Source organism: Manduca sexta, chromosome 13 (genome assembly GCF_014839805.1).
Source record: "Manduca sexta isolate Smith_Timp_Sample1 chromosome 13, JHU_Msex_v1.0, whole genome shotgun sequence".
NCBI classification, from domain to species: Eukaryota; Metazoa; Arthropoda; class Insecta; order Lepidoptera; family Sphingidae; genus Manduca; species Manduca sexta.
Genome location: NC_051127.1, coordinates 6900654 through 6914872, shown reverse-complemented (window position 1 = coordinate 6914872; position 14219 = coordinate 6900654). Strand labels below are relative to the sequence as shown.

General features: G+C 35.1%; 1 protein-coding gene across 3 annotated transcripts in view; it reads left to right on the top strand.

Moving 5' to 3' along the window:
• The first annotated feature begins 129 nt into the window (after positions 1–129).
• The window catches only part of LOC115450048 (atlastin), a 43060-nt gene continuing 28970 nt past the window's right edge, over positions 130–14219 (top strand). The window contains exons 1-2 of one of the 3 annotated variants that reach the window (XM_030178015.2): positions 291–409; positions 568–663. In XM_030178015.2, coding sequence (XP_030033875.1) covers positions 630–663 — 34 coding nt within the window. In that variant the 5' untranslated portion in view covers positions 291–409; positions 568–629. Of the gene's footprint in view, positions 664–14219 lie in introns of all 3 variants that reach the window. The other 2 variants (XM_030177997.2, XM_030178006.2) reach the window with 2 other exon arrangements.

The following is a 14219-nucleotide window of genomic DNA, read 5'->3' as shown; positions in this document are numbered from 1 at the left end:
ATAAAAATAAATTGAATGATCAATACAAATTTAAATTGTTGAACGCGGAAGTTTATGTGCAGTATCTAGCAATGACGATCAACACTAATTAAATAAACCACAAAGAGATAATACAGTCATTGTTTAATTGTAACGAAAGTAGGAAGTTCGTATATTATTCTGAAGTAAAAACAATATTATACAATGGAGTTTACAATATATTTATTTATATTTCGGTAAATTCCGGTAAATCACCCTAATTTTGACAAATGACACGTCTTTTTTCCTCCGCAAGGTTGTCAACTTGCGTCGAGTTGGAAAAATTTCACGTCGCTATGTTCAGTCAAGTCAGTTGTCGAAATAAATAAATCGAATATGGCTGATAACGAAGGACATAAACATCGGGATACTAATTACCATGAGGGAAAAGGTAAATTATGTTATGATATTACTGCGTAGGTCGCGTTGTTAGTGTGACAGTGGGGCGCGCGGTGGCGAGACGTCGCCAATACCCTCGTGTTACATTTGTGACATTGAAATTGGGTTCTTTTTATAATTGCTGCGTGGATCGTGGTGCTGGGCCGCCAGGAGCGGAGCGCGCTGCCCGCTGACGCGTTGACTGGTTCCATTTGACTCCAAGATTAGTGAAAATGACCGGGGGTGCGGACAGGAATCTCGACTCAGGTACACTATGTTTTTTTTCTAATTGTATAAGAACACTAGCTAAGGTTAGCGAGTACATCGTAATTAACGTTGTTTGTATGAACGATTTAACCTTTTTGCGAGGACTTGAACTTTGCTCCACGCTCGGCGGAGCGAGTTGCGAACGCAGCGCGCCTCATTGTTTCGATGACACAAGCATATATTTAAATTAACTACACGAACGTCATTCGAACTTAGCTAACATTAGCGGAACAAAACAACGTGTGCTATACAGTAGAACTAGTGCGAGTCATGTTTATGTGTGAATTAAGTATGTTTTAATACAAAGGAGTAAATTTTTCAAGGTTGCGCCTGTAATCGGCATGATCACATTGTTTACAAATTTATCTGTGTTGTTTTTGTCCAATTTTAAATAACATCTTTAGGTATTTAATTAATCATTGTCTAGTAAGCATGTCAACAATATCTTATAACAAATATAGTATAGGAATTATCACATTCATAATACCCTATTGACAGCATTTTTACTGCATTGTTTCTGTCATTTCAACCTGATAATATGTCAAACCATTCAATAGTAGCATCATTGTGCATTTACGTAATAGGGTTAATGCCCTCACAGGGCTGTATCTGTTCTGATTTTACATCAGTTTTTGTAAGTTTTTCCCTCCAATGTTCCTACAGTAACAATAAAATTATTTGTGAATAGCCCAATGACGTTATTAATAATATATTTCCATATTATTATACAAGATATTTAAAATTGCCTCCATAATAACATCAATCTGTTGATTCAGAAAGAATAAATGAGGTAAACATGCATTTGTATTAAGCAATTTATTTTCTGTAATTGGGAAATCCAGTGCAGGTGATACTAGAAAAATTCCAAAATAAAAACCATAGGATTATATTACTTTTTGAATTGTTGTTACTTGAGTATATAACTTAGTGGTAGACTTAAACTCTTATGATTATTGTTTGAACTCTGGATCATAATCTGCGGCACTGGACCAGTGTTCATCATGATTATGCTATTATTTACATGCAACAAAACAACTTTATACTTCTATTTATATCTATGAAACACTATTATTCATTTTTCCTAAGACTGTTAAATACTTTGTGCTAGAAATCAAAATTGTTGATGGGTCAATATAGATGAAATAATGTTAGGTCATATGTCAAGGCAATAAGAGGTTTAATTTAAGTTAATATACAGCTACATTGGAGTTTGACATGGGTTCAAATTCTATATATTGACTAACTATGGTGTGTTGGATTAAATATTTTGTTTACAATGTTATTAAACTCTTTTTTTTTCAATAATAAAGATAATCTTATTAAAAAACATACAATATATGAGATAACTCATATTATAGAAAATAAAAATCATGTTAATCTGGAATTGATATATTTAAAAATCAATATTAGATTTGGCTCCCTTTGTTTAGTCAGCATTATTGTTTAGCTTATCCAAAATATTATGACTTCACTATTTCTTACCATTGTTCATTATGATGAAATACTTATCAAATCTTACAAATATTAATGTAAAAGGTTGTGACCAAGTTTGTATATCTGGAAGTTTAGTAGTTAACCCTGTAGCTTCTTTACTTCCATATCTGAGAATATCATAAAAGCGGCTTTTTATCTCAGAAAACTATATGGATGAATTACTGCAAAATCCATGAGCACTACATAGTTACTGATAAATGAATATTATGGGTCTTACTAATAATTGCTATATATGTTTGTCACAATCATATGTTGCTTCCTCAGACAGTGAATAAGACAAAACACTGAATAACTACTAGAGACATATACAATGTTTATTAGAAAGACGGCTAGGCCGTCATAGTTATAATAATATAATAGTATAATTATGATGGACTTATTAAACCATAACCCTTATAAGTCATGGGTCTTCTCTTGCTTTGTAGAGTGAGATAAATTGCCTAAGGTAGTGAAGTACCCTCACATCATGGGATGGAGATACACATGGCGAACACTGATTGCATTAGTTGCACCTCTGCCTACCTCTTCAGAGATACAAGATATGAGCGTGTATGATATACATATAACTTAATATCATAATTTTTTTTTAATTTCCTAAAAAATATTCCACAGCACACATTAAACCAATGTATTTAAAAATTCAATTTATTGTAAACTACAATGTCCCATGGTTAACGTAAAGGTCATTGCGTTGCCCTTTAACAATATAATTTATCAATATTAAATATAATATCTACCTGTTTGGGTTTACCCTTTAAGCTCAGTAAGGTCAGTATATTTATAGCTTTATATTGAGTTATCTAAATTGAGATAACTTATTTTAATATGTGCATTTCTGCTTATAGCCTGCTTACTCCCTACAATAGTTGCACTTTGTTTGGCCCTGAGTAATCTCATTCTCTAAATATCACACTTTTGTGTTTCATAGAAATGTGACAATGTAAAAAAACAAGTTCATTTATTTATCAATTCGATATTACATTTATAATTTTATAAATATCTGCACTACATTATAGTTTAAAATATCTAGTATAATTCAATTGATTTAAAGGCAAGAATTTTAATATTATCCGATTTGCCATTCGTGCATGCAATTAGAAGACTTGTCAACAAACACATATCTATATTTTATTCATTTATTTATAGGAAGGCTTATAGAATAATAACATTAAGATAGGTTACATAAGTGTATAATCTAATTGCTAATAACTAGCATCCATATTTGAGCATACAAATATGAATATCAAAAACAATATCAGTATGACGCTTAAGAATAAAACCATTGTTTAAAATCCTGTCTATTTAATTTCACACAATTAGTCAATCAATACCACTCATATAAACAGTTAACTAATAAAAAGTCCAACTCATATAAATGTACTGAAATGTATTATAATAATTAACATAAACGCAAATCAATACAATTTCATAGTGTTTTTCAATGATATGAGATGGTCGATGCCGAACAAGTTTTTATATTTGAAATCTTTTTTGCATAACTTGTTTTTATCACCGTATTTATAAATAAACTGTTTTTTATATTCATTTACGAACGTTTCTATATACAGTGATATTGAGAGAGGTAGATTTTTTTTTATCGGACCGAAAGCTGCGAATGGGTTACTGAAATTCCCCGGCTTAGCGTCTGTAGGGAACTGGAGGAAAGTTGGGAGGGGATATATGTGGAAGGGAAGAATGGACTGCAGAGGAAAGAAAAGGAAATTTCTTAGCATGGGCAGAGGGGGCCAGGTAATGTTCGCGAGCTTTCATAGGCCTCAAAGTGTAGTTATTATCATGAGGTATACACACTGAACTGTGTGCCGAGGGCCGTGACAAATGTCCCCCAAGCATTGGCGTACTGGAATTGCCTCGTGGTGTAGAGACGTAGAGTTTGAGTTGAGTTTTGATGTAGAATGTAATGCCAGGAACACTGAACTTAAAAATCTTTCAAAATCCATTGACCTTGGATACTATAGGCTAAGTTTTATTTTACTTCAATCATTTTATTCTATGGCATAATTTATATACTACGGAGTTACTAGACGGAATGCAACCTACCCCATCAGGGCAAAGGCGTCGTGTGTATGTAAAATAATTTAGAACCAAAGCAAAAAAACCAGTGATTAATATAAACTTCTGAAAAGTACATGATAATGTCATCAAGAAACCGTATTTTCCTACAACCATTCAACCTTTCAAGTTGTAGAAATTCAGATCTTATTTATTCATATAAAAATGTCGTTAAAAGCCATAGGACGGTTATCCAAGTGAAAGTCCTGGGAAGATTACTAGCAACGTTCGCACATTACGTACAAACAGACAAAAACTATAACTACACTCGCGACTGTCGTAACGATGTTCTCGATTAGATGTTACTATGTGATATGTTGATATGGCAGCACCAGGATTTTGGGGGGGATTTTTGTCACACACAAACACATATCACGCATTTATCCCCGATGGGGTATGTAGAAACGCAACCAGGGCATCCACATTTCGCCAAGTGTGTTCCGTCCCATGATGTGATAGGGGGCGAGCCTGTCTCCATATCAGGCACAAATTCCAGACTCCGGGCTGATACTGAGCAGGAAAACCCAAATATCACTTTGCCCGACCCGGGATTCGAACCTAGGACTTCAGAGCGCTATCGTATGTCGTATGCAGTACAACTACGCCCCCAAGGCAGTGGTATTTCTTCCAGTTATCTAAAACTGAAGTCCCAAGTAATTACATTAGTAGATTATATGACTTCGTTCTTTTTGTAAAATTGAACGAAAATTATCCTATTGTATTACGAACTAAAATCTTTGTTCTACATCTACGAAAATCATCTCATTATATCACTAACTAAAATCTGTGTCCTACCTCGTTATCAACAAACGATGCTGTGTTGTTTTAAAAGTAATCTTCAGTCCACGGTTGGATAGGTTCATTGTACCATATAGCCTTATCAGTAAAATTGGTCTTTATCAAACTGTATTGCTTAACAAAATCTATTTCCTATCGAAGTCGCCAAAAGGACAGGTACTTTGAGGGGGGGTTATGGACCCCCGATATACCCACATTGCAAACCTTGCACGAGAAATTAATTTTGCATCTAATTTAGCATCGTAGTTTTCGGTTGTTAATTAGAAAGTCATTATAGATGAAAATTAAGAACTACTTTCGTTTCGAGCTAGTTTTGGAAAGATACTGCTTCATTTGAGATAATTTAATCAATTTATTTTTATCATACACTTTGCATAAAATGAAATTCTCTTTTATTATAAAATTCAAACTCTACCGGATTCAGGGATGGCAAACATTGGATTGAAATGTTAATAATTTTATTTTATTTGTTGAGAGTTCCCAAAATAAACAATATTTGAAAAAAGGAAAATATTTTTTTACTTATTTATTAGGTTATAGCATCTTTTTATTATGTATTGTATATGTATAGTTCTGATATGGGTATTAAACTTTTCTACAACACGGATCAGGGACACTGCACCGCGCCGATATCACAAGTATGGTTTGTAAACAGCTTTGTATACGTGCGTGCCTCATTTAGCACCCGGGGTTGCCAAAAATATTAAGTTTAATTACGTAAAATACCGGTAACCGGCAAAATTACGACCTTGATACAATCATTTAAAACTCTTCGGCCTTAAGATAACTACAAAATAAAAATGTCTACAATTTACTATACATAACACGATTTTTTTGCCGCCTTGGTTGTCCTTCTGCAATAAGGCTACTTATGCAAAAAAAAGTAGTCTCTAATATTATGTAAATTCAGGATAGATTACTGGTGTCCCAAACGTCATATAAATCTTAAATCATCCGTTTATGCTAACGACTTCACAGACTTTCACATTTATAACCGAGAATTGAAATTAATAGAAAATAAATTGGCAATCCTAATAACACGTCTCCTTGATATAAAATTAATCGAAGCCTGAAATTACGCGTGCGGCAGCGAGTCGCATAACCACTGTCATTATGTCCCCACCGGGTTGAGGCTTCACGCTCGTCGCGATGCGATGGGGTAAATTGAATTCTATCCTATAACAGGAGCTTGAGACAAGACCTCTACCTACGATAATGCTAATATAAAATATGTTCAAATAAAATTTCCTAGTGATAAGTCATGTCGTCAAAGCGAAAGAATAGATAAGAAAAGTACTGTAGAAAGGAAAGAAAAGAGAAAGATGTTTTCTTTGATAAAAGTCAATTTTTACGCAATAAAATTTGTGCTAACTATTGGTTAGCTTATCCTATATAGAATACAAAAGTTTGCTAATCGTCTAACTTACCACAATCAATTTCATACTCCTGTTTTGTAATAATTCTTTAAAATAGTTTGTTTTTCCCGGATACGATGGGTTTCTCACATCGCAGTATATACATCCTATAGTCTAAATAATAGTGGTCGATAGAAATAATAATCAGATTGACTGGTTTAGAGGTAAATCAAAGCCCAAATTAATCACTTAGGATACGTCACGACGAAATACTGAAATGACAATTTAAATGTAACCATATTTAATTGAAATTTTTTGTTCAGGTATAATTTCGGCTACAGTGTAACGGTTGGATTCTCAGCCCAACATAAACTTGTCTCAAGCTAAATATAAACACGTAACGGAGCCAATAAATAAATTAAAAAGTATCGTATTTCCTCAGAAATTAACTTTTATGACTATTTACGAGTTTATTTTTAGTAGGAAATTCATGCTACCATTTGTAACACATTATTAGGGTTTGTTCAGACGAGACGAAAAGCTTTCAACGCGCGTTATGTTTTTTGTGCTAAGTATAAACGCGCGTTGACATTTATATGGAAAATTAATGTGGTAGTCACTTAAACCTTTTTATTTCACCATTTGGGATGAGTGGAGCGGTTATGTTGGTTTCACCGGTCTTACGGTCCGGTCGGTAGTATAACATCATCCGAGCGAGAGTCACATAACCCTGATATGAGGAAAGCTATTTGATGCGATTTGACATCAACTAATGCCGGGAGTATTTTTCTTTGAATAGGTACATTTAAAATTGTTAATGCTTGATCAAATCATATCACAGAGTGAAAAGAAAACTTATTTCGCGCGAGGTTTTAGGTGTCTAACACGGATAATATGGTAAAACGCGCGTTGTTTGTCACGTGTACAAGGCTTTACAATACCATTGGGTGTCCATCACGTGCGTGGTTTAGAAAGCGGTCACACCGGTTTATTTGCCAAAATAACAGACATGTCGGCTTTTAATGCTGTTTGTTTTTCGTACCTCTAGCGTTAAGGTGCTAAGATGCGTTCTCACTTACCGAGAGAGTCTATAATCAAGATTTCCCTAGGCCTTAATGATTAACGCGTGTTCAATGTTCATGCGTACTTGACAAGTCATATTTATATTTCTCTAGATTTATTTTTCTATAAATAGTAGTGTGCACTGTTAGAAACGGTGTTTCGCATTAATAATTAATGAATACATCCTAGTCGAATTTCGGCCACGGCGACCAATTTCAACGGAGATCAGCTAGGTAAGCAAGAGATGTTATAGTACACAAGTGCATGCTCAATACACAGGTGTACTCTCTGTTCCTTCACTTTCATAGTCCAGTGAGACGGCAACCCGACATAACCGGAGAGAGGTCAGACGCAGGACAAAGGGCGTTACATGCTTTCCGAGGCACGGGGGTATCACCGCCAACTTCCTGACTCCAAGCTACGACTTAGTAATTTTTAAGATGGAATAATTCAGTCACAATTATTTTTGACCCGACCCGGGATTCTAACCCAGGCCCTCGGGGCAGTGGTCGTCCTCGTAACGCGTATGCATTACAACTGCGCCACCGAGGCAGTCGTTTGAGAGATAATAAGCATTATGAGATTTATATAATATCCGATAATATAATGATGGAAGCGCAGTGTCATACAGTGGTTTGTACTTCAGACTTACGGAGTAAACATTTTTAAAAGCAGAATTATGCGTTTATTGTTATACGTGCAAAAGAAAATTATGTAAAACAAATTACTTCAATACTAGTATCTTAAAAATATTCTAATTACGTAGGTAAATACTCTCTATAGCTGTGGAATTAGGTCTAGGGACATAATTATAGCGTTTTATTAGCTACTTTGTATGAAAAAAATTGGAAAACGTAAATAGTTACAGAGTTAGAATCTAAAAGATTGTAGGTTGCAAAGTGTAACCTATGAATAATTATCAAAATTATTTGACATCAGACCAAACCAAGCGACGGAGGACATAAAACTGTACTTTTTAACCTGTTGGGTTAGTTGAAATTCTCTAAACTGCTTGACCTCGTATAAACGGACAGACAAATCGTGAAAGAATTTCACTTAAGCCGAGCCAATGCATTCTATTAGCTTTAATAAGAAAGTTTTGTATGTTTGTTACGCAACGGTGTCGTGAAGGGATTGAATTGTTAGGATTAGAATCCTAAGTTGTTTGTTTTCACCAACATACTTTAGTCCTCTAAAGTCCAACATATCCGCTGCACAATAGCTGAAACTGTGGGCCTTTAAATTCTAATGTCTTCAAGTGATAAATGCAGTATTACTGCAAGCAGTACGTTGTACTTAAAATTTCTGCGTATTGTTGCTACTGTTCATGACGTCATGACGCGCACTTTTAGTCGAGTGGCTTGATCATCTCGTTATTATTTCCATAAAACGAGCCTCCAAAATGATTGCTTATGTTTACGCGAGTGTAAGACATTAAAATTAAACTATTTTTTGGATTTTATCGCCTTCATGGTCGCGGTCCCCCCCGTGACCATGAAGACTGCAAAGTCTTCGAAACATTGGGAGAAAAGTAAACTAATTAAAACCGCGATAAAATCCGAAAAAGAATTTTATTTTAACGAGCTTCCATTTTTGCTTTTCATAGGCCAGGTAGGCGTGCGGTGAACACCCACGGGCCACGGCACCTTCATTCTGTCCTATGACGTCATTGTCGAACGTGACGCCATACGAGATGCACACAGCCCAAAAACATTTTCTTCCATAGTATGAGTAACGAAAATGACACAAATTTTATTAATGTACAAATAACCAGATCAGGTGATGGCCGCGTCACCCGATGTTCCGTGCAAGACAGGTGAGCGCTTGGCCGACGCGACGCGAGATCACACTGACGCGATGACGTCAATGGTCATAGCCGACCCCGATCGGCGCTAATCACGAGTGGGTGTAGCTTTTACTGATGCGTCAATATGAGTCGGAAACCAATGTTTCCGATGCACAATTTTGGAGACTGGTTGGATGTAAAACAAATTTGTATAAATCCGGGTCTCGTTGTCTCACTTAGTCACCTACCAATTGCTGTAAACGATTTTTTATTTATATCATTCTTTTTCTTCCCTGGTAGGTAATGATTAACTATCTATTTACAATAAATAAATAATATAATCAATAAATCAGTGATATCCAGACACCTTAACGAGAAAGATACTTAGTAAAAGTATTTAAGATACAATTCACTCGTGAACTCACGAGTTGGGCAATTAAGATGGAAAGCCAATAAAGAAGCAGAGAGGTATTTATGACTCGAGTATCGCATCCGTGATTAGTATTCTTCAAGTGTCGTTTTAGAAAATACATTGTGTTTCAGAGCTATAAATCTGAGGCGACATAGAGTCTAGGTTGTAACCGCAAACAACAAACAGTATACTTACATGTTTGTATTTCCTAGATTTACTTAGTCGGTACTCCCACACAGCACACATATTACCTTAAATGTCTAACGAACAAATAAAGTTTCTATGAACAGTTTAGTAAAAAAAATAAAGGTTCGGATGACGTAGAATCACCTGCCCTTACGACTTATCCCACTGCAATGTAATGTTTGCGCTACACACTAAGCCATTTGCTTATATAAATCCTGATCACATTCAGCCCAGTCGGAAAATCCATTCTTTAGAAAATCTTGTTAAATAACTCATACAAATTGTTACACAACCTGGTATTTGTATTTGCCTTGTATTTTACATCCGCCCGGATAATCACCACCGTCCACAATGTGTTAAAACCTGCCATAGTGACTCACGTAAGTGTGTCCCGTTCCGGGATCAGCCGGTGTATATCTGGCTCCAACAGGCCGGCATATTTGTGTCGCCTATCTAGGGGTAATAATCTCTCGTCAGTCGACATTCTATCAGACCCCACTCCACTTACCATCAGATACAGAGGGGTCATTTTGCCATGCAAAATATAGAATTCTGGAACCAGCACAGGTTCTTATGACATATTCGCTGCCGCTAGACTAAGGCGGCGAGGCCATAATTCTTTTAGTCTGAGGGAATAATTGGGTCCATTTTTCTAGTAAAGTGGCTAACTGTCCGCCCACGCCCCACTGTAAGCGGATAATATCCTCGGGCTAAATATAATTGCCGCCTCGTATGGCAGTACTGAATCGTAGTTCATTTTGTATCTGTCTCTAGCTCATGTAAATGCAGTCTTATGTCAAAATACATTGTTGATTCCAAGAACTGAATCATTGTCAACGGGGACAATAAATCTTAGTATAAGAACATCGTGTTTATATCGTTTAAGCAATTCTTAAGTAGAAAGCAACACATAACGGATTTTCGGTCCTCAAACAATCACACTAACTGTTCAAATGGGACAGCAAAACCGCTATTTCGCGTTGGATTTTTGGGCGCCATTGGTGCACTTAATATTTAAATTATTTTAATCGAAGAGAAATAAACCATAATAATCTTTGTACTAACCGCCGATTATAAATGATCTTAATCTCTTCTTTCGACCAATCGCGCAATGGACCAATCAGGACAGTATTTTTGACATATTTACAGATGACTTATTTTGATTGATTTCCGGGTCGGATCGAAATTAAGATTGGTATCCCATATGAACCCCAAAGACCGGCTGCCAAACTTTAAGACACTGTGAGCTTATTCCGCGTAGATCGGACCGTCAATAACAAATTTAAAAGAAAATATTGTAAAATGAAGGTAGATGTTGTAACTGACTTTTCGGAAGACCAACACCTCAGTCCGCCCCGTGACCATGGAAGCTGCAGTCTTCGAAACATCGGAAAAGAAATACGATAAACCGCAAATTCTGAAAATAGTTTCATTTCAGTGTCTAACGTTCGCATAAACATCAGAAATAATGAAGATTGAGATGGTTTTTAGTAATGGGTCGTTATTAATGTGCACGTGTGAGTTAAACAGTGTCTTGTTATGTTATGTGACACTTAACCTCAGAGGAAGTAATTAGATAAACATTGTATAACACAGATATATTTAGCATTATATAGCTTGCTTGATGCTCCGCTCGCCTGAATGTCCCCTAAAGAAATAAAAAGTAGTTTACACTCGAAGATTAAAGCCCGAATACTCAAACGCCACTTAAATATTTAAGATGGCCTCACGGATTTAAGCATTCGTTATCTTTGAAATTGGTATACTGAAACGTCACTTATTTCCTAACCTTAAATTTAAGGCGACGAGGGTTTAAGGTCCGCTTATTGATTCAAACGGTATTCACAAACCCTGCTTAAAGTTTGACAGCTATTTAAGGCCGCCTTATATGGCTGTTAATTGAGATTAATTTGAGAGTGCTTGCGACTACTCTCAAATCTTTACGCTAAAATATTTATTGTTGTGTTAGTTGTTATTATATTCTCATTCGATTATTAAAATGTCTTTTTCTTCACTATCATCACTGTCTGAAGAAGAATATAGGGTCAATCGAAGAAATCGAGAGAAATTAGACACTTTCGAAGAGTATTTATGTTCATTAATTCAGGAATTGTCCTAAATTATGATTTTTAATTCAGGAATTGTCATTTCAGCAGTGTTCATTCATCATATTGATTTAAACTGGATATTGATCCAGCCTAGCCGGTCATAAAAAGAAATACCAGATATTTATTGCCCTTTGTTTCTTTACCACAGGCACCTATCAAAGGGTCATCTGGGATATTTTTCATGTGTAGGAACCTACGGTACATCATGGTGTACTCATATCATGGCACTAGTTGTGCCTGTGCTTATATCATGGAACTAGTTGTGCCTCTGCCTACCCCTTCTAGGATGATTAGCTTTATTATGTGTGTATGTAACAGTTTTAAGGGAAATAAATTTTATTGAAAGTCAACATGTCTGAATGAAGAAATAATTATTAAAGAAGCAAGAAGAAACTTTATTGTAATTATTATATTTTTTAATTGTAATTCTTATATATCAGAGATATAAACATTACATTACAGACATTTTGCTACACATAGTACATATATATATATAGATATGAATACAATATGGTACATCATATTGTACTCATATCATGGAACTAGTTGTGCCTCTGCCTACCCCTTCTAGGATGATTAGCTTTATTATGTGTGTATGTAACAGTTTTAAGGGAAATAAATTTTATTGAAATTCAACATGTCTGAATGAAGAAATAATTATTAGAGAAGCAAGAAGAAACTTTATTGTAATTATTATATTTTTTAATTGTAATTCTTATATATCAGAGATATAAACATTACAGTACAGACATTTTGCTACACATATTACATATATATAGATGCCTGCAGAAGTCTATTTCTTGAATAAATTATTGATTGATTGATTGATTATATATATCACACAAGAGAACCCACGGCCTCTCACTTCACAGCCGGCTACTCGCCCACAGCTCACTGCTTGTGTTCCTCACGAGAGCTGCCAATAAAACAAATATATTTTTAAAAATTATTTAACAAAAAAAAAACATTATCAGCCACATGATATCCATTGCTGAACAAAGGCCTCCCGCAAAAATTTCCAGATTGAATGTCGGAAGCAGCCCGTATCGAGCAATGCCCTTTTTTCTTAATTCGATGGGCCTCCAAATAAATCCAATACTTTTTCACTATATCCAGCAGTTCTTGTTTTTCTATTTAGGTATAATTTCAACCCCTTTTTTGGGTTTTGTTATTTGCAGACTCCATTGATTATATTTATATAAAATAGAAACTTCTGTGGTAAGACACGAAATAAGAATTATGTTGTTAACAAAGAGAAAATAATCACTACGATTTAATTGTTGACGAAAATTTGACAGATACAGATTTTTTTTTTTTCTAAAGTGACTAATGTCAATACTGATCATGCTGCCAAATGGCAAGTATAAATAAGTTGGAATGTATTTACTACATCAATGTTGAGAATTTAATAATTAAAAATCATTTTTAATTAAACTGTGTATTACGTTATTTGATTTTTTTTTATGTTTCATAAATTATGCTGCGTGAAACGACACATAAATATCATTTTATTAAAATTATGTAAACGAAAACAAACTTTTATAATCTATAGCAAATTAACTGCTCCTCAACTGAGTTTTCCGTAAAATCTTTTAATGTACGTTTGAGAATGCCATTTAAATTAAGTAGCCTGTTAAATTTAAGTAGGCCTCAGACAAGTTGGTTGGTTGAGTAGCGTTTCAGTATTCGGGCGTAAGACTTCTTATGAACGTAATCTCAGCAGTAGTAATAAAGCTAAAATAAAATGCTTTGTTCATCGCATAGACGAACACAGTTTCGCTTATGATAAGTCAAGGTGCATGAGAATATTTAATTACTAGCTTTTGCCCGCGGCTCCGCCCGCGTTATAAAGTTTTTCGGGCTTAAGTTTTCCGTTATAAAAGTCACGCTATATATTTTCCCGGGAGCCTATGTTCTTCCCAGGGTCTCAAACTGTCTCCATACCAAATTTTATCCTAATACGTTGGGTAGTTTTTGAGTTTAACACGTTCGGGCAGACCGATGCAGCGGGGGACTTTGTTTTATGATATATTTTTGTAGAACTTTTTAAGAGGAACAATCCCGTCATACATTATTGTTGCATAACTTTAACCGTTTACGCAGTCATTCAGTCTATTCAGTTCAAACTCCTAGTTTCTGAGATTAGGCATTACTGCTCTGCTCCTATTGTTCATAGCGTGATGATATATAGCCTATAGCACTTCACGAACAAAAGGCTATCCAATACAAAATGAATTTTTTAGTTCGAACCGGTAGTTCCTGAGATTAGCCATTACTGCTCTGCT